The sequence below is a fragment of the Anas platyrhynchos genome, chromosome 23, assembly GCF_047663525.1.
Source record: "Anas platyrhynchos isolate ZD024472 breed Pekin duck chromosome 23, IASCAAS_PekinDuck_T2T, whole genome shotgun sequence".
Lineage (NCBI taxonomy): Eukaryota > Metazoa > Chordata > Aves > Anseriformes > Anatidae > Anas > Anas platyrhynchos.
In genome coordinates, this window is record NC_092609.1 from 5,084,588 (window position 1) to 5,108,506 (window position 23,919).

The 23,919-nt window shown below is 44.0% G+C and overlaps 1 protein-coding gene across 2 annotated transcripts in view; it reads left to right on the plus strand.

Annotated features, from left to right (window-relative positions):
* ANTXR1 (ANTXR cell adhesion molecule 1) overlaps nucleotides 1-23,919 on the plus strand; it is a 121,975-nt gene that overhangs the window by 82,082 nt on the left and 15,974 nt on the right. For both annotated transcript variants that reach the window (XM_038166876.2, XM_038166875.2), the window contains 3 exons: nucleotides 4,632-4,727; nucleotides 4,909-5,076; nucleotides 11,219-11,299. In XM_038166876.2, the coding sequence (XP_038022804.1) occupies nucleotides 4,632-4,727; nucleotides 4,909-5,076; nucleotides 11,219-11,299 (345 nt within the window). The remainder of the gene's footprint in view (nucleotides 1-4,631; nucleotides 4,728-4,908; nucleotides 5,077-11,218; nucleotides 11,300-23,919) is intronic.

Consider the following 23,919-nt stretch of genomic DNA (forward strand, 5'->3'; position numbering starts at 1 on the left):
CTCCTACAAAATGGATTCAGGGACATGAAGTGTCCTAAAACCTGGCAAACCCAGGCAGGAGACATACCAGATGACCCAAGCATGCCCTTTACTCATCACTCAGACCCACTTTTTCCATATTGCTCTATTACCCAAGCTCCATAATCACTCCTAATGTGGCACCAGGGCCAAGCCACCAACCAGCCTGTAATTGGATAATCTTTATGTCTGTTGTCATCCTACCCACATACACTAAAGCAAACATGCACAAGAAAGTCCTAAAAAGAAAAGCACCATTCACCAGCACAGTCATGAGACATTGAAAGCAATTACTGCTGTCATGGGAGGCCTGCATGAAAAGGAGAAAATTAACTCACTACATGGCATCTGTTGTTAAGCTAGCAGATTAAAACTTCTGTTCACCTTGAACCAGTTTGATCTCTTCTCCAACTTCTAAACATTCATGACGCCAAAGAATGCCTGAGAGGAATTAATCTTATTGGGGAGCCACTTGCAGCCTCACTTATTAGTGTTTATTAAACTCTTCCAAATTATTTTGCTCTCTCTTCCTGAAAAGCCTTGCTGGGAAGATAGCAAAATAAGCTTCAGAGAAAAGCTCTGATGCAATTTTTTTTTTGTAGACACCAAGGCAGGAAATGTATTCTGCTATTCCTGAAATAAAGCCAGGTCACAGTGGTATGCCAGCTCTTTTCCTTCCACTTTACTCTCCTTTTACAATGTGTTTTGGAAATCTGGGAGGAGGAGAAAAGGAATCTTTCAAGATACAATCATTTAAAAGAAAAAGATTTGGAATGTTATTGGAAGCAAATGAGGTGTAGGTATTACTCTGTGAAGGTGTGGACTTTTATAACCAAATTTAATGCAAAATATCTAGGGAGATCCAACACAGCACACTCAATTAGTGTGGAGGTGGTGAACAGTTGGGTTTATTCCCCCGTCACTGGCAATAGTCCCTATTGCCAGCACTACATGCAAAAGACTCTGTGGAACAGCAATCTCCATTGTAAAATCATAGTTCAGACATGAGCATCTCTAGCACTACAGTCTTTACAAAATGCAACCTGGGAATTGGGGCTTTAAGTCTGGGTATGTGAGGTGTTCTGTTCTGTAGAAGGATTTCCTGAGTGACCCTGTGCATGTTATTTCTTTGCGTAGACCATTGTCTGAGCCATGGAGTGGGAATACATCCCTTCTCCTTTATCTTCATCAAAATGCATTCTGTCTTAACTGTGCACATACAGCACTCTGCACTCAGAAGACATAACTTCAGGCAGGATCTTTAGGAATCTGTACCATAGATAAACTAAGAATTCCATACTCACTAAGCCTAACAAGGTCTGGTTTTCTAAGCATTTTTGTCTCAAGGATAAATTTATAGGTGTTTTTTGCTGGTGCCTAATGAGATTTGAGTTCTTTCTTCAGCCTGCTTCTTAGCAGAACACCAGTGGAACATCTCTTGGATATTCTTGTGACCTATGAGTGCTTTCTGACAATAGCTTGCAGGCTTGGGCTGGTGAGAGATGCAAGTATGAGAAACACCAATGCCATGTTCTGCAAAACACCTCAAAGATTATTAAGATAAGGCAGGTTTTATACAGTTGTGATTTAGATGCCTGGTAGAGTATAATGTGACAAGCAAAACCTGCCAAAGTAAGGAGGAAATGTTTCTTGAGAACCAAGTAAATTATCCTCAAAGTGTAACAACGCCTTTGCATTTGAGAGGTGGCCATGCAGTTTGGAAATGAGTGTGGTGTTAAGAGAATGGGTTGTAGTAAGGATCTGTGAGGCTCGAGGACAATGTATTTCACCTCCAGATTTCCTCAGCTGTAAAGTTAGGTGATAAAATCTCTTAGAGGAATTATTATCCCATGTCTTAAAGTGCTTTTTTTTTTTTTTTTTTTTTTTTTTTTTCAGGCAAAGCACTCTGTAAATGCTAAGTTCTGACAAGATTCAGGCATTGCAGAGACAACTGTGAAAATAATTATAAGGGCGGGGAGAAGGGTAAATTGTCCAAACTTTTTAAAAATCTGGCCAAATTTAGTTTGAATTCTTACCCTGAGCGGTTCAGACGTCCCTAGTGGAGCCTGAATTATCCTTGTGTTACCCACAGATGAGGTTCCCTCAGGTCAGGGTCAAAGTATACAGAGCCCGGCATGGACTCTGAGATAAACACATCTTTGTTTTCTGAAATCCAGCAGTTATGAATCTGGATCTTTGACTGTGAAATGTAGCTCTGTCCTGCTTCTTCGTATTTTTTAAAAAAGAAACTCTAGCTCCATCTAAAGCAGATTTGGGGGATGGAAAGATGCCAAGTTCTGTACAGTCAATTTCCAGCATCCTTAAATGCACTTAGATTTTCCGGGGCTGTTTTTTGTGCTGCTGCTGGGTCAGAGCTGAAGTTCGTTATGGAGTTCTTCCTCAGGCAAAATCCACATTGTAGCTAAGTGTAGAAAACTATGGGCAAAACTGAGTCAGATGTGAGAATTCTGCCCCATTTTATTGGCTCAGTTCTTCTGAATGGGTCAGCTAGGATGCTGGGGGTGGGGATGGTATGCCTCTTCCTTCTCATTTTCCTGCTTTTCTGCCACCCTGACGCCCAAGTTTCCAGTTGCTTTAGTAGAGCTACTCACATACATTGTGAACACATTTGTCAAGTGACTAGGACAACACTGGTGTTTTTTGTTTTTATTTTTCTGCTTGTATTGCAAAACCTCCTATGCCCTTCAAAAGATGTAAACAGACTCATCCGGAAGAAAGCTTGTGACTCCTTTGTTTTTCAAGTGTTTGCTCTGGTCTTTTTGTGCGTGTGGTTCTTCTGTTGTTGTTCTGGCAGAAACACTCCTATCTTAGATTGAAGTGACTTGCAGGGCTTTCAAGGGCTTGTGGGGAAGATTTCCTAAACCTTGGTATTTCCTGTTGTGAGAGGTCCAGTCTGTGCTAAGCTGAAGACAGAGAAAGAGAGAATTGCTGAAGGAAAATATTTAGATGGCTTTGATTCCATTTTTTGAAAAAAGTCCTCATGGAAAACTTCATGCAGAGATATTAAGTTCTTAGGTTGCAGCAAAGAGCCTCAGCAGCTCTAACCAGAGAGAGAAAGAGAGGTCAGCTACAAAGGAGAGGGACCTTATATTTATGACTCAATTGTTCACTCTTCCTTTAGATCAGGACAATTTTTGCAGCTGAATTTATGTTTTGTTTTGTTTTTAAATAAAAATGCTTTTGTTTGACATGAAGAGCATAGTTTGTCTTGGATTTTTTTTCCTCCAGTTTTTAAATTTTCCTACTGGGGAGTTCAATTTCAAAGTATTTTTGGCTTTTTCAGTTTTGGAAAGCTCCTAAGCTCTGGAGTTTCGCCAAATCCCTGTGAAGAATTAAAGAAAGAAAAAAAAAAAAAAAAAAGAGGGACCATTTTTCATCTCTCTCCACATTTTTCACAGGAAATACTTCACGTTTTTGATGAACTCTGCTTTTCTGCTTTGCCAATTCACAGCCTGAATTGTAGAAATTAAAGCGAAAGGCACTATGTAGGTCAGAGCGTATGCACTGTTGTTTTAGTGTACCATTTTTTACATGGAATATACTCACTAGAAATTCAGCTAGATTGATTTTAAAAACACATTGAAAGATTTTCTTGGTTTGTTAATTGGGCCATATCTGAATGCCATCATGAATGCCAGAGTCCTAAACATGTTTAAGTTTGTGTTTGGTGATGTTCCTGGGTTTCTGCCTGCTACAGCAGGGATAGAACACATTCCATTTTGTACAGAATTTAAGTCTCATTTTTCACACAAGGTCTGACTTTCTGCTGGCATAAGGCCATGAAATCACTGAAGCCACATGGATTTCCATGGGTAGCCTTGCCAGCAGAGGCAGAAGTTCATTACAAGAACTAATTCCATTCTTGTAGCTTTTCCATTAGTCTTTTCCATCCTTGGCCCGCTCATCTAAAAAAAACAATCATCTCCCTTTTAGACCATCACACGGGTTGTTCCCAAATATACTCCTAGTTCACCTACAGTCAGGATCAAATTTGACTTGCTTGCTTTCTTGCTTTCCTTAACTCCCCCTTCTGTCATATCTGAACTAAAATATAATGATTTATCTGTGTACTAGAGGATTATGTCAGCAAGGGTAGCCGTGAGTCAGTGAACACTCCTCACAGCAACAGCTGGCCCCTCTCTAACCACAGTCACAGGGAAGAGGATGGCAAAGGGGTAAGTCCTTGCTGCCATCATTCATGGCTAGCATATCAATCAGACTTGAAGCCAAAAGTCCCCAACTCTTGACTATCCTGAATATTATTTTGACAACATCCTCAGTGATTTTGCAACTTGGAAATAATTTACTTCCCTGAATTTAAAGACGATGAAAATCCCTTTAAATAAAACTATTGCAAAAACACACATTCTTGCTGGAGCTGGATTGTACCTTTCAAGTGGTGGTAGTGTTTATATAATGAAACATTTTCTTTTCATGAGTGTACATCCACAGGAAAACAAGCAGTAAGAGAGCAGAACATTGATTGCACTGGCTCTAGCTGGCTCAAAGGACAACATGACCTGTGACCATTTATGCCTTACCATCTTGGTTCATGCTTCCTAACAGTACAACCCCTTCCTTCTGTTTTGTAGGAAGAAGATGATGATGGCCTTCCAAAGAAAAAATGGCCAACAGTAGATGCCTCTTATTATGGTGGTCGAGGAGTTGGTGGCATCAAACGAATGGAGGTAAATAGGCACCAGTCTATGTATCAGAAAATCTCAGTTTTGAACTTTCTTCTACTTCAGTAGGATCCAGGTCTGTGCCTGGGATACATGGACAGTGTTGCCATGCAAATTGCAAGGTAATATTTTTATAGTTTTTCTGAAGCTTTTCCCCACCTTTGCATTTCTGATTCTGTATTTTCAGGTGCGCTGGGGAGAAAAGGGTTCTACAGAAGAAGGCGCTAAGTTAGAGAAAGCCAAGAATGCCAGAGTCAAGATGCCAGAACAGGAATATGAATTCCCGGAGCCCAGGAACCTTGTGAACAATATGCGCAGACCCTCCTCTCCTCGGAAGTGGTACTCTCCAATCAAGGTAGGTCCAGTTCAGTGTTTTACTGCATAAAGTGTTTCCAGGAGATCTGTGTTTCCAGGAGATCTGTGTTAAGCGGTCTGTTTTCACATCCATGGGTAAGATCTAGAACTGTCCATAAACCTGTGACCTCAAGGTGCTGGTGGAGAAGCTGTGCATAAAGAAGTCTCACTGAACATGTTACCAGGGAGATGCTATAGAAAGGAGCCTCATGGGCAATGGGTATTTCCACCAGGTTGATCAGGTTGCAGGGTCACATTGCTTTCTGAGACCAGAATAAAAAGCTGATCACTTTTAGTGCTGTAGCTAGCTTCTGTAAATTGCTTTCAGACTCCAATGTGCTTCCAAAGGCAGGCCCGTTAGTCCAAATTGCATATTCTCTGTGTTGTAGGGAGGAAATAGCATCCTCTTTCCTTAGAAAGAGTGGAAAAATCAGAAGAAAATTGCTCTTAAGTATCACCAAGGGAAAATGTTCTGACTGCAGTGAAGCACATGGATGTCTGCCAGCTGTCATGGGTCACAGGGCCAGGCCTGATGGAGGGCAGCATGCTCACCTCACATGGAGGGGATGGCCTGCAAGAAGGTTTTGACTGAATTAGAGTGCCTCAGAAGTGAAAGTGCAAATTCATGCTGTTATTGGGTCACACACAATGCAAAGCTGCCTAGCAGTCACCCTCGGGAACTGAGAAGGATCTCCTTCTCTGCCATCTGTCCCAAGGGCAGGCAGCTGTTCTTCAGCTTGGCTTCCCTCATGTGAATTGTTGTCAGTGTACAAAACTGAAACAAGCAAGCAACCGAATAATTCACTGATGCAAAACCCTTTCTCACACATGTGAGTGCTCCTCCTGGATTGAGAGAAACAAACCACACGCAATAGATATAGGTGGCATCATCCAGAGTGTGGTATGAAGACACTCCAACATGAGAAAGTTAATCTTTTCCATTCAAGACAAGTTAAGCTGTCCTCAGCAAACAATTTTCAAGAGGTTGCACCTGTATAATAAAAAAATTAAAAAATCCAAACATTTTTCAGAGTTATCCTTTTTGGGAAATACTAAGACCCTTCTCATCTCTTTTCAGTTTGTGGTATTTGCAGCAGCACTGTAGTGTCAGAAAAGACTGAAAATGCACAGTTCATACCCCAGTGCAAGCCTGGCACCACTGGAGCCTGGATCTCATTGTGAAGAGTGGAAATTCTGGTTAGGGTTAGAAACCCTCTACAGTCAATTTGTTAAACCGCTTACTGTTTAACTTACCTTAAATTTTATGCTAAATGTGGAAGTGCCTCACTGCTGGAAAGCAGAGTTTTTATTCTCCTGTCTTCTTCCTCTCTAGAAGCAACCAACCTAGCCAAACATTCTACCAGCTACATTATTTAGATGCAGGTATATTTCACTGCAATACACCCAGGTTTCCTTGCATTGTTTCTTGTTACTGATCAGCTCTGAGCAGTGCCCATAGGAATCTGGGCAAGTCACGTGTTTTGGCTTTCCTCAGACATTGATCTTACAGCTGGTTCAAATCCAGCAATGGAAATGGCAAGGATGCACAAGGGAGTAGTAGTGGTTTCCGGAGGATACAGAAATGTGAGCCTCTTTGAAAATTTGGTTCAATGCCCTCTCTCGCCCCCTTAAAGATTATCATCTAATAAACATAGCCTACCAACAAGTCATTTGCAATTATATTATAATGATTTCAACATGTATTCATGAAGGTTATTCATTCCCACAGTGGGACAGGTTACAGTCAACTTTTTTCAGTTCAGAGTTGGGAATGCAGTAAGCACCATCCCACATAGCTGCTCCTTTGTTACTAAATGTATTGTGTTGTAATTTACATTACTGCAACATGTTCGTAAAACACACTAGTCCCATCTGGGAGATTTTCACTTGTACGATGTGCTCATGGAAATGACCTCATACAGCTGAGAGATGCAGCTCAGTTGCTTTTTGTGTGCTGCAGTCAGAAGGTTTCACAGCACAGAAAGCTGTACTCTAAACACTTAGGAGTTAATAGAAGCACCAGTTTTAGCACAAAGAACGTTGAATACACGTGCACTTGCAGACGGAATCCATGTAGGCACAGCTACTGTTAGCTGAGAGCTGGGTCCTTTCCCATAGGAGATACTGATGAGTTTCTCCCTTCTTTCTTCACCAGTTTATGCTGTTGGATTACAGCCTCAGGAGATTTTCAGTTTATTTTCAGAGTTTATTCTGCATGGTAGCAAGTCAGTTCTGAACAGAGGAGTCAAGTTTATTGCAGATCTGTGTCCCAGTTGGAATTTCTCCAAAGTTCAAAAGAGACTTGGAGAAAAGATTCAATGTACGTTGGTTTTGAGTTCAGTTCTAATTCTGACTAGGAATGGCTTTTGCTTCATAAAAGCAATCTTTTGATTATTAGGGGCCTAAGTGTATTAGAAGTATCTCATGGGTGATAGAATCATAGACTCATAGAATATTCCGAATTGGAAGGGACCCACAAGGATCACTGAGTCCAATCCTGGCTCCACATAGGCCTACCCAAAAATTCAGACCATATGACTAAGAGCACAGTCCAAACACTTAAACTCCGACAGGCTTGGTGCCGTGGCTTTGTACCTGGAGAGCCTGTTCAGTGCACAACAACCCTCTCAGTGAAAAACCTCTTCCTGATGTCCAGCCTGAACCTCCCCTGTCACAGGTTGACTCCATTCCCTTGGGTTCTATCACTGGTCACTAAAGAAAATAGATTGGCACCTGCCCCTCCACTCCCCCTCATGAGGAAGCTGTAGGCCGTGATGGGGTCCCCCCTCAGCCTCCTCTTTTCCAGGCTGAACAGGCCCAGTGCCCTCAGCTGCTCCTCATACGTCTTCCCCTCTAGGCCTTTCACCATCTTCATAGCCCTTCTCTGGACACTCCCCAACAGTTTCATGTTCTTTTTGTACTGTGGTGCCCAGAACTGCACACAGTGCTCGAGGTGAGGCCGCACAGTGCGGAGCAGTGCAGGACAATCACCTCCCTCAACCAACTAGCAATGCCGTGCTTGATGCATCCCAGGACACAGTTAGCCCTCCTGGCTGCCAGGGCACACTGCTGGCTCATGATATATGTTCTTAGTTCCTTTAGAAAAATCTCTCCTTTATACCATTCAAACTGTATAGTATAAGGACAGGTCCCATCCAAGACCCCATATCCAAATACTCCCTAACTTTGGCATGTTCTACTTCTGGATAGTGTTCAGCAGCCTGAATCGGTCTGTGGATGAGGTTTTACCTAACTATTAATTGCCACCACACCCCTTATTGAACTGCACCCAAACAGGCTGTGTATGCATACTGGATAACTATATCCAATACTTTCCCCACGTACAACTGTGAGCACTCAACAGAAACAGACGGGATAATTTCTCTGAAGCAGAGATCTTGCAATTGCTCTCCCTGTGCAGTAAGGAAATTGCAAAATTGGCATAAACTCATCAGTACTCTAGGCAGAAGCTTCTGTCTAGAAGATGTGAGCATATGAAGATGAATTTGCATTGTGTTATGCAGGGAAGCTATTGCGGAGTTGTAAGAAGCAGGGGGAGGTGAGGAGGAACAGCCTATTAGGTCATTGGGTCTGCACTTTCAGCCAAAGCAGCACTGTTAGCTTGGGTCTGTCCCTCACTGCTTTTTCCAGTCTGGTTTTTAAAATAACAGAGGCTTCCACTGCTGCTCAGGGGAAATGTTTCCCAGACTACCAGACCTCACCCGTAGGAAATGTCTCCTGATACTCACTTTAATTTTCCCTCATCCCCATGCTCCATGTGCTCTCAGCTTCTTTGGTTAGAAAAGACGTTAAATTTCCACCCATTCCACTGAACTGTATGAAACATCTCTTTTGAAGGTAGATAAATATGCATGTAACAACCTATTAAAAAAAAAATCCTACGTAAAGGAGGAGTGCAAGGAATTAAATCTGAGGAGCAGTGAACCAAGGTAGCTTGAATCTGACAAAGAGCCAGGAAATTCACATTTTAGGGCCAGTCACCTTGCTGGCCAACAGCCTCCTTTTCTCCACACAGCACAAGTGCCAGCCTTACTTGGAGTGTTCAGCCTTTTGCCAGTTTGTCTGATGGAGTTTTTCTTCCCTTTACATCCAATCTTCAGGGTAGCATCCATATGGTAGGTAGACAGCTGATAACAGCGGATAGATTGCCGCTTGAAATGCTCTAGGGCTTTGTTTACTGCCAAATACAGTTGCTGACACTTAACAGATTGTTATTATTATTGTTACTGTTAATGTTATTCTTATTTGCAGAAGTTACTTCTTATCTTCATGCCAACTGTATTTATTTTTTTTAAATATCATTTCACCAGTTTGAAAGGTCAGTGCAAATAAACCAAAGAGCAAGACAAGTCTAAAAATTTCTCATGAACCTTGTCAAATCCTCAGTTCATCTGACAGAGGGAGGGACAACAGAAAACATAGACGCAAGTGAAGGATCATAAAGGACTGTGCCATTTGTCTTAATTTGGTTCAGGATGTGCTCCCTGCTACAGCCAGCCGCACGGCTGTCTATGCTTTGGTTTGGTTACTAGCTTTCATTCAACCCCTATTTCTACCTCAGATTCTGTCTATGTCTACCTGTTCTCTCCTCCTCAGAACGTTTATAGTACTCAGATGACTTCAAAAAGGCCACTAGCAGTCTCTACACAACTATACATAAAGGACCATGAGACAAGGCTCAATTCACTGCTTATCCATGAAAACTCACCTGCAGGACCTACCTCAAGTTTGGGGTTGAAGCAGCAGCTGGTCCTGCCAAAAAGAAACCTCAATTGCCTCCTAAATTGAGGCAACTTAATATTGTGTCCCTGGCACATTTTCCTAGACGTTGTCTTGAGGCCTGAGGACAGCTTGCATTTATAGGCAGCTTACAAAACTTCCTCTGACTGACAACGTACCAGGTCTCAAGAGCAATCTAGGTATCAGGTCATTCCCTAGACTGGGGTCAATACAGTGCTGACCTAACCATTAATTAAGGGAGAGAATGCATTTGTTTTCAGGCAGTGGCTGAAACTATGCCTTCTTTCATTTCTCATCTACATTTGTCATTGTTTCTACTTTCTGGACTTCATGTCTAGTAGGACCCAAGGCTTTATTTGCCTCCAGACCTTTTTTTTGTCTCCAAGTTACTTTGTGCTTCAGTTGCAAAGCAGTTCCCAAACAGAAAATGACCCAAGATGGAGCTCTTGTCTTTTCACAAGAAAGCTCAGTAGACTGATGGAAATTAGGACTTTCGGGTAAGAAGGACTTTTTTATTCCATGGAAAGTTGCAATTTTCCCTCTAGTTTCTTAAAGGAAAAATGACCAAAAAAGGTACTTATTTCTTCAGTTGTCAGAGGGGCAGGAGATCAATAGCTTCAATGAGGTCTGATGTAGGAGGAAAGATGCATTCAGAGGGATTGTTTTCAGATGGAGGGATGGATTGAGATGGATTCAGAGACAAGGATGGCTTCCCTCAGGTCAAAGATGCTGTGCTGTCCAAATGCAGCAGGATTCTGACAGAGGAGTTTCTTGGTTCTTCCTCTGAGAATTACAGACTTTCCTGGCTCTCATCTTAGGAAGTCTTTTTCCCAGTGTCCTATGGAAACAAGATCTATGCAGTCATTCTGTCTGTCTCCACCCATGAATCCCTCCAATTCCCAAGTAAGCTTTGAACCATTGGCTCAACACGGTGGTTGAGGAATATAGGTCTCAGAGAGGATTACAACCCTAGCATTTTCTTGAATAGGGAAGAGAAAGTTGCCATATATATCCCTGTTAAAGGAAGAGTGTGCATTGAGTGCATAGATTCTTTAATTAGATACTGGAGAACCACTGCCACAGAGAGACCTTATAAATACCCTGAATGTCAGGGGGTCTTACCTTCACAGACACTGAAGTTCAATATCAGCCAAAAGACCCAAGCTTTCAGGGCAGGGAGCTTCTGTGTTTTGGTACATAAAATTATTTTTAATATGTCACAGTGGCCACTTAGGACTGGAGGTCAGCCTCTCAGCCAGAGGAGATGCCTAGTACAGGCACAGCAAATGGTTAAGGAAAAAATATGCATGTTTAAGCTGCAGTTTGCACAGCTCACTTGTTCTTACACTGAATATAACACACTGTATGTCATTTGATTGCAGGGAAAATTGGATGCTCTCTGGGTCTTGCTGCGGAAAGGTTACGACCGTGTATCTGTGATGCGCCCACAGCCAGGAGACAAGGTACCGTGCCTCAAGACATTTCTTGGGAAAAATAAAATCCAACTAAAAATTCTGTCTGCCTTTACAAGTGTTACTTAAGCGTTGTGATTATTTTTCCATGATGAGGCAGATAGTCATGACAGCTCAGAAACAAACATTCAGTCACATTTTATCAGCTTTGTAACTTGCAGTTCATGCAGTTTCAGACCAATACATTTTCAAGTGTAAAAACTGTCTTTGTGCAATGACAGAAACACCTGTCTCAGGGCCCAGTACAGACTTACTTTTAGATGTGTAATAAATTCTAATAAATAGTAAGGGATATTTCTGCATATTTTCATTCATTAATATCTTAAATTCTGGAGTAAAACTCTGAAAAGACATAAATCTATATATATTTCTACATAAATTTAAACTTCATAGGCACTTTTATAGGGCAATGTCTGCAGAAGGATAATTGGACTGTTGCATGAGATGAATGAAATGTTCTCATATATTTCCAGTAAAAAATGGTCTCATGCAAATTTCTATATATTAATGCATGATTTTGGGTGGAAACAGAAGCCATTGAATAGAATGGACTACTGTCATTTGATGGGGATGATACTCTTTACAACTGCAAGGTACTACAGAGATACCTCTCATCTCCACAGTATTAATCTCCCCCCTTTTCAGTGGAATGAAATTCCTGTGTGCTTCCAAAATCATTCCAGTGTGAAGATATCCCCAGCTATCTCTAGAGGTACCTGGCTGGGCAGTAATGTGGGCAGCATGTGCTCAGTGCTGTGGTCAGCTCCAAACACTCTGCAGACTTGCAGGGAAGTTTGGCTGGGAAGGGAGAGCCTGAGCATCGCAAACTCTACATGTGCTCAGGGTGCACAGCAGGTCTGGAAATCCCTGTGGTAACCATAAGATGTCCCCCAGCTCCTCACAATTTAGATTGTCACTTGCCCAGGGCTGTGCCCAATGCAATTTTTACTGTTTCCAAGGTTCAAGATTCAGTATCTCCCTGAGCCCAAAATTTGATCACCCTCATGGTGAAATATGCCTAGTACATTAATGTCACACCTGGTCATTTTACATACCTCTGACATAAATGGACAAAGGAGGTTGGGGTTGCTTCAGGAATATAGTTGGACCAAAGCAAAAGTAACTGGGTAGCATTGTGAAGGCTTCAGGCAATCCAACTGGACATGAAACGACAAAATAATTTTTTGGTGAAGAATCGTAGTCCTGTAACATTTGTCTCCCTGCAAGGTTTTCCACTGGATGCAAGACCAGTAAGCTTTTGTGAATAAAAAAATGTAACCACAGAAATCACAGAACGGCTGAGATTGGAAGGGACCTCTGAAAATGATCTAGTCCAACCCTCCTGCCTGTAGGATCACCTAGAGCACATTGCATCCAGGCAGGTTTTGAATGTCTCCAGAGAAGGAGACTCCACAGCCTCTCTGGCCAGCCTGTCCAAGTGCTCTGTCACCCTCTCGGTAAAGAAGTACCCCCTCATACTCAGCTGGAATGTCCTGTGCTTCAGTTTCTACCCATTGCCTCTTGTCCTGTCACTGGGCACAACTGAAAAGAGACCAGCTCAATCCTCTTGACACCCTCCCCTCAGATATTTATATACATTAAAGAGGTCTCCGCTCAGCCTTTTCTTTTCCAGTCTAAACAGGCCACGTTTTCTCAGCCTGTCCTTCCTTGTATGACAGGTGCTCCAGTCCCCTCATCATCTTCATAGCTCTCCTCTGGACTCACTCCAGCAGCTCCATGTCCCTCTGGTACTGGGGAGCTCAGAACTGGACTCAATACTCCAGGTGTGGCCTCACCAGTGCTGAGTAGAGGGGGAGGATCACCTCCCTTGACCTGCTGGTAACTCTTCCGAATGCACCCCAAAATCCTATTGGCCTTCTTGGCCACAAGGGCACATTGCTGCCTCCCTCCCAGTCAGCCTACTGTCCACCAGGATTGCTAGGTCCCACTCTGCAAAGCAGCTCTCCAGCAAGTCAGCCCCCAGCCTGTGCTAGTGCTTGGGGTTATTCCTCCCCAGCTGCAGGACCCTGCATTTGCCCTTGTTGATCTTCATGGGGCTCCTCTCGGCCCAACCCTTCAGCCTGTTGTCCCTCTGAATGGCAGCACAACCCCCTGGGGTACCAGCCACTCTTCCCAGCTTTGTGTCATCAGCAAACTTGCTGAGGGTGCACTCTGTTCCATCATCCAGGTTGCTGAAGTAATTAATATTTTCTTTCTTCAAGGGAAAATATGCTAAAGTATCTTCACTTAGTGTGAAACTGATTTCTGAGAGGAAAGTTTATAATACAGACTTCTCTAATGCCTGGCAACTTTTGTGCAATGTTCCCACAGAAATCATAGTTTGAAGAATGCCACTTCTATGAATAATTTTTCTTTTACTTGAAGAGTTAAAATTATCTTATGCCACTTCCATTTATACTAGGGAAAATCCAGAGCAGTTTAAGTGAAGCTGATAAAATTAGCAGCAAAATAGGACAGCAGGCACCCTCCCTTTTGGTGATGTCGCTCTTAGACATGCAGTTTTGTGTCCTGTCAGCATAAGTAGCAGCAGAATTAGCTAGTATATGTGTTACATGATCCAGACTCAAAGTAAATTAAGCTCTTTACGATTCTGCTATGCTGTAAAGGGTCTCTGATTTGGGTGCAAATGTAAATTAGTGTGAAGGAGAAAGTGGCTGAAAATGCACCCAGGCCTCTAGCTGCAAAAATATCTGTTTCTCTCAAATGACTCCTGGAAGACTTGTAAATGTTTGGGCACTTCCATGTGTAGATATAAGGAGCTTATCTGGCTTTCTGTGAGGTTAGACAGCCCTTTTCTCTCATGTAAACAAAACTATGTGCCTGAGTGTTGGTCTTCTTTGAATAAACATACATGAGCATCTTGATGATTTTAATCACTTTCAGACTTCAGTGAGCAGTTAGTGTTTATTCCCTTGCAGTAGTGACATAACAGCCAGGTGATGTCACCGCCAGCGGAGCAGGAAAAAGCAATCTGAGAACCCACTAGAAAACAGTAAAATGGCAAAATGGCCGTGATATTCAGTAATTTACACAGCTGAAATGACAGAATTAGGTAGCATCAGTAATTATGTGGGCTTTTTTTTTAATTATTATTTTTACTTGTTTGTTTGTTTGTTTCCTTATTTTGGATCTAAAGCAGGGAGAAGAGTCTAGCTTTCAAGCACTGGGTTTGGCTTTGAGATCTCTGAATCATCTCTCATCTTGCCATAGATATTCTCTGTCATTTGGGTGCTGGTTTTGGCTCTCATACCTAACTTCTTGTTTTGTAGACATAGAAGGTCATTTTAGCTTTACGATACCTAGAGACTTCTGTCCAAGAGACTGGGAAGTGATTGCTTTCAACTGAATAACCTCAAACTACGACTGTGCTTTGGAAGAAAAATTAGTCAAAAAGGAAAGCAAAAGGTTGAAAAAATAGCAAAAGGTTGCAAAAACAGTTGTTAAATTTGCACCACGCAAAATGAGGAGGGTCTAACACCTATTTAATCCTAACCAATCTCACTCTATTCTTCTCAGGGCCACTGTTTTTCCAAGACAAATTTAAGTCCATGTCCAAGCTCAATGATACAAAGGCTCAATGATTCAGGCTACCTTATGGCTAGTGGCTACTGCCTGGCCAGCAAACATCAAATATTATCTCATAAAACATATTACTGTTTTGGTGTGGTTGGAAATGCAGTGGGAAGGTCAGTACATGAATTGGTGGAGACAGCAGCATGGAATCATCTGCCAGTGTCAACTACAACTGTCAGTGCCTTGAAGGAAGGTAGCTTGGAGTTGTGTGAATGGTTTGCTTTCCTTGGGGAAAAAAAAAAAAAAAAAGAAAAAGAAAAGGAAAAGGAGCAATCCCATAGAAAATCTTTTTACAAACCAGTGTCTATCAGATAATCAGGAAAAGAAAGGAACTATTGCATTTCTCTGTAAAGATAGGAAATTCCTGCCCATGCAAATACTAAGAGTGCCTCTGTATCACTTATAAACATAGCCTCTTCTCTGAAGTGGATGTTTAATAATCCCTTTGTCATTTTCTTCATCCAGCCTGTGACATGGTTCTTAGCATCTATTTGGCTTGTAGCAACAACTGCAGCAACAGCGTTTCAATCCTTCACTGTATAAAGACAGGACCACTCCTGAGTTTTATGATGGGTGCATCTTCTGTGTACTGGGTCACTGAGCAGCATGTTTATCCACCTGGTCCCATGCTAGCTATACAGCCAAGCATAGGGTATGTCTGGCAGCTGACAGCCAGTGTGATGAAAATGCTTGTTGACACAATGATCTGAGATATGGCACCTCCTTGACTCAACATGCAGACCGAGTCCAAGTGGCTGTATCCAACAGGTTTGGATGCTCTTCATGCCAGAGATCCTGTAGGATGTTCTCACGCAGGCAGCCCTGCACGCTCACACACAGACACCTAGAGGCTACCTCAGCCATGTGTTTCTTGTGTAGAGTTTGCCAACACTGAATAGCCAGCAGGGCAGAGCTGTTAGAGTTGTTTTGGCAATGGTGAACTCAGCTGTAAATTCCTGTGGCCTCTCCAAGGGATTCCAAATAGCTCCCTTGGACCAGGCAGTGTGGACTGGTGGCACAGCAAGTGGTGAGACTTGGTCCTCAGCAGACTGTGAAATCTTCAGCATGGGCAAATAGCTACAAGTCTGCAGGTTTTCATAGCTGTCCACTGGCAAATTTGGGTTTGAGCCTGTTTTACTGGGAAGTATAGGTAAAGAGTGCTCTACCCAGCTTGTCAGTAAAGGGGGCCCAATCACAGATGCTACTTGCAACTATAAGCTGGTCTTGTTATTTTAAAGTGGAGGCACAGCTGGTTTGAAATTTCAGCCCTGATAGACTGGAGCCATGTGCAAGCCCAGCCTTGACAGCTGCAGAAGACAGAAAGCTTCAGGCAGATACAGGGCTTTGAGTTATTGCAGCACAAGGCAGGGCAGCTGCAACTTTCCAGCTTTTTCCTGACTGCCCAACTTCATTGCTATGCCATCCTTTTACAGAGTGTTGTCTCTGCAAACAAAAACTGGATTATGATTATTGCAAAAGCTCTGAAAAGGATGGAAAATCTCTAATTTCCTGGCATCACAGGGCTTTCAACCCCAAACTGCCTATGAAAAGCAGAAGTTTCGTGCCTTTAAGGGATGACTCTAAAACAAGGATGAAGAGGGTATCGTGGGATTCCCAAATGCAATTCTGCGCTTCACCACACTACCAGCTGAAGCATCCACCCTCAGCACAAAGCTGGATGTGTGCAGATTGAATCCATTTCCTTTGCTACCTCTGTGTAATTTCTTTCTGCAAGGACAGCTGCTCACAGAGAATGGTGTGAGCAATCTGCCATTCTGCGGAAGACCAAGCCACCCATCACTCCATCCCAGGTTTTCTGCAGGGATGCTAGGCGAGGGAGGCTGGGCTGGGTGCTCTGTTTTGTCTGCCTGGCAATCACCCAAGGCAGTGTCAGACAGTTTTGGCCATACTGTGCAGCCACACAGCATAGACTTCAGGACACGTGCTAAATAACTCCAGAGTGCTTAGCAGCATGCCCATGCTGCCAGATAGATGTGAACTACCAGCCACAGCAGTCTTTGCAGCATGGACATACCATAGAAATGAGAGAATCAGTGATTAGCAAAACAGCCTAGAGAAACCAGCAGACTCAAAAGGAGCTTAAAGTCCCACCACATAGTGCATTCTCAAGTTAGATAAATATTCTAACCTTTGCAGGGAAAATTAACGGCTAGGAGCCTTTTATCATATGATATTCCTAAGAGCTATGAGAAGGAGACATTTTGAAAGCAATTTGCACTTCCTTCCTTCTCTTACCTGCAGAAAAGAAGGAACCAGATTTCAGATCCTTGATGTTGTCATATGGGCACCTTAGTTCACCCAATGGTCAACTTAAAAAATTAAAGCTAGAAGATGAAAAGTTGTAACTGAAAGGAATCTCTGTTTGCTTTGGAGCCTGAAAAGGAATTGGACTCAATCCCAGGGTTACATCACTTTCATATATAAGCAAGCCCTTGCTATAATCAGTTACTTTATCCACTGCCAGCACATTAGCTGAGCTGTTCAAAAAGATCGCTTACGTAGAATGGAACATGGCTCCAGCTTCAAACACTGTGTTGACTAATTGTTACTGTTTATCTGCTGTAGCCCACACAACTTCCTAGGTACCACAGAGAATGACCAAGAAAGATGTCCCCTGCCCCAAAGTTCTCATAAGTCTATAACAACACGTTGGTTCAAGGGTAGTGACTAATAAATTTGCAATGTATATACATTGTAGTGGATAACATGAGGATGAAAGCTTAGATTCCAGTCCTCTTTCTCCTCCATGTGACCTCATACAATCCCTTCTCACCACCTTTTCTCTGTTCATGCCCTGAACCCTTTAATCAAGGATGGGATACCTTATACTAGGACTGTTTCTTCACTGCAAAAGGTACAGTCATCAAAATAATTAGGTGCTGTACACAGTAAGAAAGCTGGGTTTGCCTAAAAATGGAGCTTAGGGGATTTTTACCAATTGTACCAGTTGCCACAGTAAAAGATGAACTCTGGCAAAACTGTGCCTTGATCAAGGGATCCTTCTAATTTGGAAGACTTTAGGTTCAGTCTTTAACCTTGACCTGCATACAAGCTTAAGAAAACACAGGTGGTGCCTGGGGTGCACTGCATTCAATGTATAGCTTTGTGTTAGATGTGCCAAGCTGGTGCAGGAAATGCCAACCCTAGGAGGGATGGATGTGCTGGATCTGAAGGCAGGACAGCTGAAGTACTGTGCTGCTCCTGAGCGCCTGTCTTCCACTGAGGTTGCTTTACCTGGGCGATGCACCTTGCTTTTGGGGCTGCCCAGCTTCTCCTGCCACACCTTCCTACCTGCAGATTGGTAGGATCACCATCTCTGGCATGGTGTTAAGGTTAAGTGTTCCTTGACAATGGAGAGCTGAGACTTCTTCAAGCAGGACTGCCAGAAAGATGCTTGGCCATAGCGTGTCTTACATGGCTATGACCACTACAGCTACATGAAATCTACAGCAATTATCAGTGACTGGTCCTGATCAACATGTTGTTATGTCTGGAACAATTGGCCACGTGCCTATCTGCATTTGCAAGAACAAACCATGAAGCAAACTCTGGTCTGGTTTGCAGAAGGCTTATTACACTGAATCCATTCTTCCAAAGCAAAAGGAAGAGAAAAGCATGTTCAGGACCTGATTGAAGTGCTCCCAGAGAGCCTGAGATGCACAAAAAGGTTGTGAAATTATTTTCTTGGAATCAAACCTGGAAATGGTCGAGGTTACCAATAGACACAGATGTTTCCAATAAGGCAAGGAAGTCAGAGTCACATGGGATTCCTGTGGTCTTCTCACATTTTCAAGAGACTAGGTTTGCATTCTTGTCAGCATTAATGAAGTTATTTTTACATTCTAAACATCAACAGATAAGGGTGATATAAAAATACATAATTTTAAAGAAAACTTTATCACTGTTATAGTAAAGGAGCGCTTATCTATGCAAAGTGCTCACTAAGTGTGGGATCCAAATAATGAGTGTGCCTTAAGTGTGTTGGTTGCATTTCCATGATAAACAACATTCTGTCAGGAATTTATGAGGAGATTATTAAAATGCGTGTCAAGCTCAGATTTGGCCAGGAACATCTCAATCTGAGAGCAAATCATTTTTAAAATTTGTATTGTATAGTATTAATTGCAATTTCATTTTGTGAATTTGTAAACATAGGTAAAATATGGAAAAAAATACAATGAAATAATGTGTAATTATGTGTAAAGATATATTCTGCCTAAATTAACACATATGCAGAGAGGAGCTTTTTCCAGAACTAGTATAGATTTGCATGTTTGCCAGTCAAATCACATCTCTTGTTAGATCTCAGTGATATGGTTCTGGTATAAACTGTGGTTAGTTAAGACAAGAGGATGAGGCTAGAAAATCCATGAAAATGTCCCCGTTAAAGCAATCATAAGTGGTCTTTTTGACAATGAAAGGAAGAATGTATGTGTGTGTGTTGTATGCATGTGCTGACCAAAAAAAAAAAAAAAAAAAAACAACAAAAAAATTAATATAAGCAGAACAGCCAGTGTATGAAATATGACCAGTTTACAGCCAAATTGCATGAATCTTCCCTACAGAAAAGCACTGTTTTTCAATAAAAGCTTACAAAACTCTCTCTGCCCTGTGATCACCCTAATGTTTTTATATTACAGTGAAATGCCAAAACCTCAGATTAACTTGATTTCAGGCTTCACTGTGAATGTTTTGCGCAGCCTAAGGAATTCAGATGACCGCTCTGGATTATATCAGTCATTCATCCCAAATGACTGTTCCTTGTGAAGGACCCAATTCTGCCAAGAAAGGACTGTGCTGCTTGTTAAGTCCCACTGTGTTTTGTGAGAGTCATTTGAGCATGTGTCTGCCGCTGCTTGCCTGGAGCATACCTATACACAGCTGTGCCACAAAGGAGAGCACAGAATCACACAGAATCACAGAATCACAGAATCACAGAATTTCTAGGTTGGAAGAGACCTCAAGATCATCGAGTCCAACCTCTGACCTAACACTAACAGACCCCACTAAACCATATCCCTAAGTTCTACATCTAAACGTCTTTTAAAGACTTCCAGGGATGGTGACTCCACCACTTCCCTGGGCAGCCTGTTCCAATGTCTAACAACCCTTTCGGTAAAGAAATTCTTCCCAACATCCAACCTAAAACTCCCCTGACACAACTTAAGCCCATTCCCCCTCGTCCTGTCACCAGGCACGTGGGAGAATAGACCAACCCCCACCTCGCTACAGCCTACTTTAAGGTACCTATAGAGAGCAATAAGGTCGCCACTGAGCCTCCTCTTCTCCAGGCTGAACAAACCCAGCTCCCTCAGCTGCTCCTCGTAGGACTTGTTCTCCAGGCCCCTCACCAGCTTCATCGCCCTTCTCTGGACTCTTTTGAGCACCTCCATGTCCTTGTAGAGAGGGGCCCAAAACTGAACACAGTACTCGAGGTGCAGCCTCACCAGAGCCAAGTGCAGGGGGACGATCACCTCCCTAGCCCTGCTGGTCACAGTGTTTCTGATACAAGCCAGGATGCTGTTGGCCTTCTTGGCCACCTGAGCACACTGCTGGCTCATATTCAGCCGACTGTCCACCATCACTCCCAGGTCCTTCTCTGCCTGGCAGCTCTCCAACCACTCATCTCCCAGCCTGTAGTTCTGCTTGGGGTTATTGCGCCCCAGGTGCAGGACCCGGCACTTGGCCTTGATGAACTTCATGCAGTTGACCTCAGCCCATTGGTGCAGCCTATCCAGACCCTCCTGCAGATCTTTCCTACCCTCGAGCAGATCGACACATGCGCATAGCTTGGTGTCATCTGCAAACTTACTGAGGGTGCACTCAATGCCCTCGTCCAGATCATTGATGAAGATACTAAAGAGGACCGGCCCAGCACCGAGCTCTGGGGGACGCCACTAGTGACTGGCCTCCAACTGGACTTGACTCCATTTACCATGACTCTTTGGGCCCGGCTATCCAGCCAGTTTCTAACCCAACGAAGCGTGCGCCAGTCCAAGCCAAGAGCAGCCAGTTTCTTGAGGAGAATGCTGTGGGAGACGGTGTCAAAAGCCTTGCTGAAGTCAAGGTAGACCACATCCACAGCCTTTCCCTCGTCCACCCAGCGCGTCACTTTGTCATAGAAGGAGATCAGGTTTGTCAAGCAGGATCTGCCTTCCATAAACCCATGCTGACTGGGCCTGATGGCCTGTTTGCCCTTAAAGTGCCGCATGATGACTCTCAAGAGGATCTGCTCCATGAGCTTCCCTGGTACTGAGGTCAAACTGACAGGCCTGTAGTTCCCCGGGTCTGCCCTCCGGCCCTTCTTGTAGATGGGCGTCACATTTGCTAGCCGCCAGTCAGCTGGGACCTCCCCCGATAGCCAGGACTGCTGATAAATGATGGATAGGGGCTTGGCCAGCTCCTCCACCAGTTCTCTCAGTACCCTTGGGTGGATCCCATCCAGCCCCATCAACTTGCGCACATCCAAGTGCCGTAGCAGGTCACCAACCAGTTCTTCATGGATGGTGAGGGCCACATCCTGCTCCCCATCCCCTTCCACCAGCTCAGGGTACTGGGTATCCAGAGAACAATCGGTATTGCCGCTAAAGACTGAGGCAAAGAAGGCATTAAGCACCTCCGCCTTTTCCTCATCTCTTGTAACTAAGTTTTCCCTGCATCCAGTAAAGGATGGAGATTCTCCTTAATCCTCCTTTTTGTGTTGATGTATTTATAAAAACGTTTTTTGTTATCTTTAACGGCAGTAGCCAGATTGAGCTCCAGATGAGCTTTGGCCTTCCTAATTTTGTCCCTGCACAGCCTCGCAACATCCTTATAGTCCTCCCTAGTGGCCTGCCCACTTTTCCAAAGATTATAAACCCTCTTTTTTCTCCTAAGCTCAAGCCACAATTCTCTGTTGAGCCAGGCTGGTCTTCTTCCCGGCCAGCTCGTCTTTGGGCAAGTGGGGACAGACCGTTCCTGCGCCAGTAAGATTTCCCTCTTGAAGAGCGCCCAGCCTTCCTGGACCCCTGGGCCCTTCAGAACTGCCTCCCAAGGGACTCTACCAACCAGTGTCCTGAGCAGCTAAAAGTCAGCCCTCCGAAAGTCCAATACAGTGGTTTTACTGGTCCCCGTCCTGGCCTCGCCAAGAATAGTGAACTCCACCATTGCGTGGTCAATCTGCCCAAGACAGCTCCCGACAATCACATCCTCCACCAGTCCTTCTCTGTTTGTGAAGAGAAGGTCTAGCAGGGCGCCACCCCTGGTAGGTTCACTAACCAGCTGCATCAGGAAGCTATCTTCCACGCTCTCCAGAAACCTCCTAGACTGCTTTCTCTGGGCTGTGTTGTGCTTCCAGGATATGTCAGGGAAGTTGAAGTCCCCCATGAGTACAAGCGCTGAAGATTTCGCAACTTCTGTCAGTTGCCTGTAGAACTCCTCATCCCTCTCCTCATCCTGGTTCGGCGGTCTATAGCAGACCCCGACGAGGACACTAGCCTTGTTGTCCCTGCTGAGCCTAACCCAAAGGATTCGACCTTGTCATTCCCAGCCTCAAGTTCTACAATATTGAAAGACTCTCTAATATAGAGAGCCACACCACCACCCCTTCTGTGCTGCCTGTCCCTTCTGAAGAGCTTATAGCCAGGCATTGCAGCACTCTCATGAGACTGGTCCCACCACGTCTCCATGATGGTGACCAAGTCGTAGCCTGCCTGCTGCACGATGGCTTCCAGCTCCTCCTGTTTGTTACCCATGCTGCGTGCATTGGTGTAGATGCACTTCAGCTGGGCCATTACTTTATCCCCCGGCCTTGCTATTGTTTCCCCTGGCACAGCTCCAACAATCCTTGCTTCAGCCCCATCCCCCTTCTTACCTAGTTTAAAGCCCTCTCAATGAGCCCTGCCAGCTCCTGGCTCAGGATCCTTTTTCCCCTAAAAGATAGGGACCCATCTGTGGCCATCAGGCCAGGTGCTGAGTAAAGTGCCTCATGGTCGAAAAACCCAAGATTTCTGCGTTGGCACCAGCCCCTGAGCCATTGCTCCAAGAGTCTTAAGCCATCTTAAGATGGATAGCCCCTTTGATTTGTACCCTGCTATTATAATTATAGCTCTAAGATGTGCAGTTGAGCTGGAGGTCTGTGGGCAGTTCTCATAAAGCATCTGGGAGCTCTCAGTTTGGGGCACTGCTGGGAGCCTGGAGCTACTCTCTGCACTGACACACATGCTGATCTCAGCCAAGCTGCTTAATCACCTTCATAGAATCACAGAATCATTTAGGTTGGAAAAGTTGAAAAATGCACCAACTTTTGATGCATAATTTGTCCCTAACCAGGGACATCTACGTCTCTGAAATACCTCCAGAGATAGCAATTCCACCATGTCCCTGGGCAGTATATTCCAATATTTGACCACCCTCTCTGTGAAGAAATTCTTCTTGATAGCCAATCTAAACCTCCCCTGGTGTTACTATAGGGCATTTCCTTACTTCACCTGAGCCCTCAGCCGCTCCTCACAGGACTTGTGTTCCAGGCCCTTCACCAGCTTCATAGCCCTTTTATGGACATGCTCCAGGGCCTTGATGTCCTTCTTGTAGTGAGGGGCCCAAAACTGAACCCAGCACTTGAGGTGCGGCCTCACCAGAGCCGAGTACAGGGGGACGATCACCTCCCTGGTCCTGCTGGCTGCGCTATTCCTGATACAAGCCAGGATGCTGTTGGCCTTCTTGGCCACCTGGGCAAACTTCCAGCTCATGTTCAGGTGAGCATCGACTGACACCCTCAGATCATTTTCCTCTGCACAGCTTCCAGCCACTCTGCCCTAAGCCTGTAGCACTGCTTGGGGTGGTTGTGGCCAAAGTGCAGGACCTGGCACTTAGCCATGTTGAACCTCATCCCATTGGCCTCTGCCCATTGACCCATCCTGTCCAGGTCCTTCTGCAGGGTCTTCCTACCCTCTGGCAGATCGAAACTTCCCCCCAGTTTGGAGGGTCAAGTTTACACATTTTAGATCTATATGGTG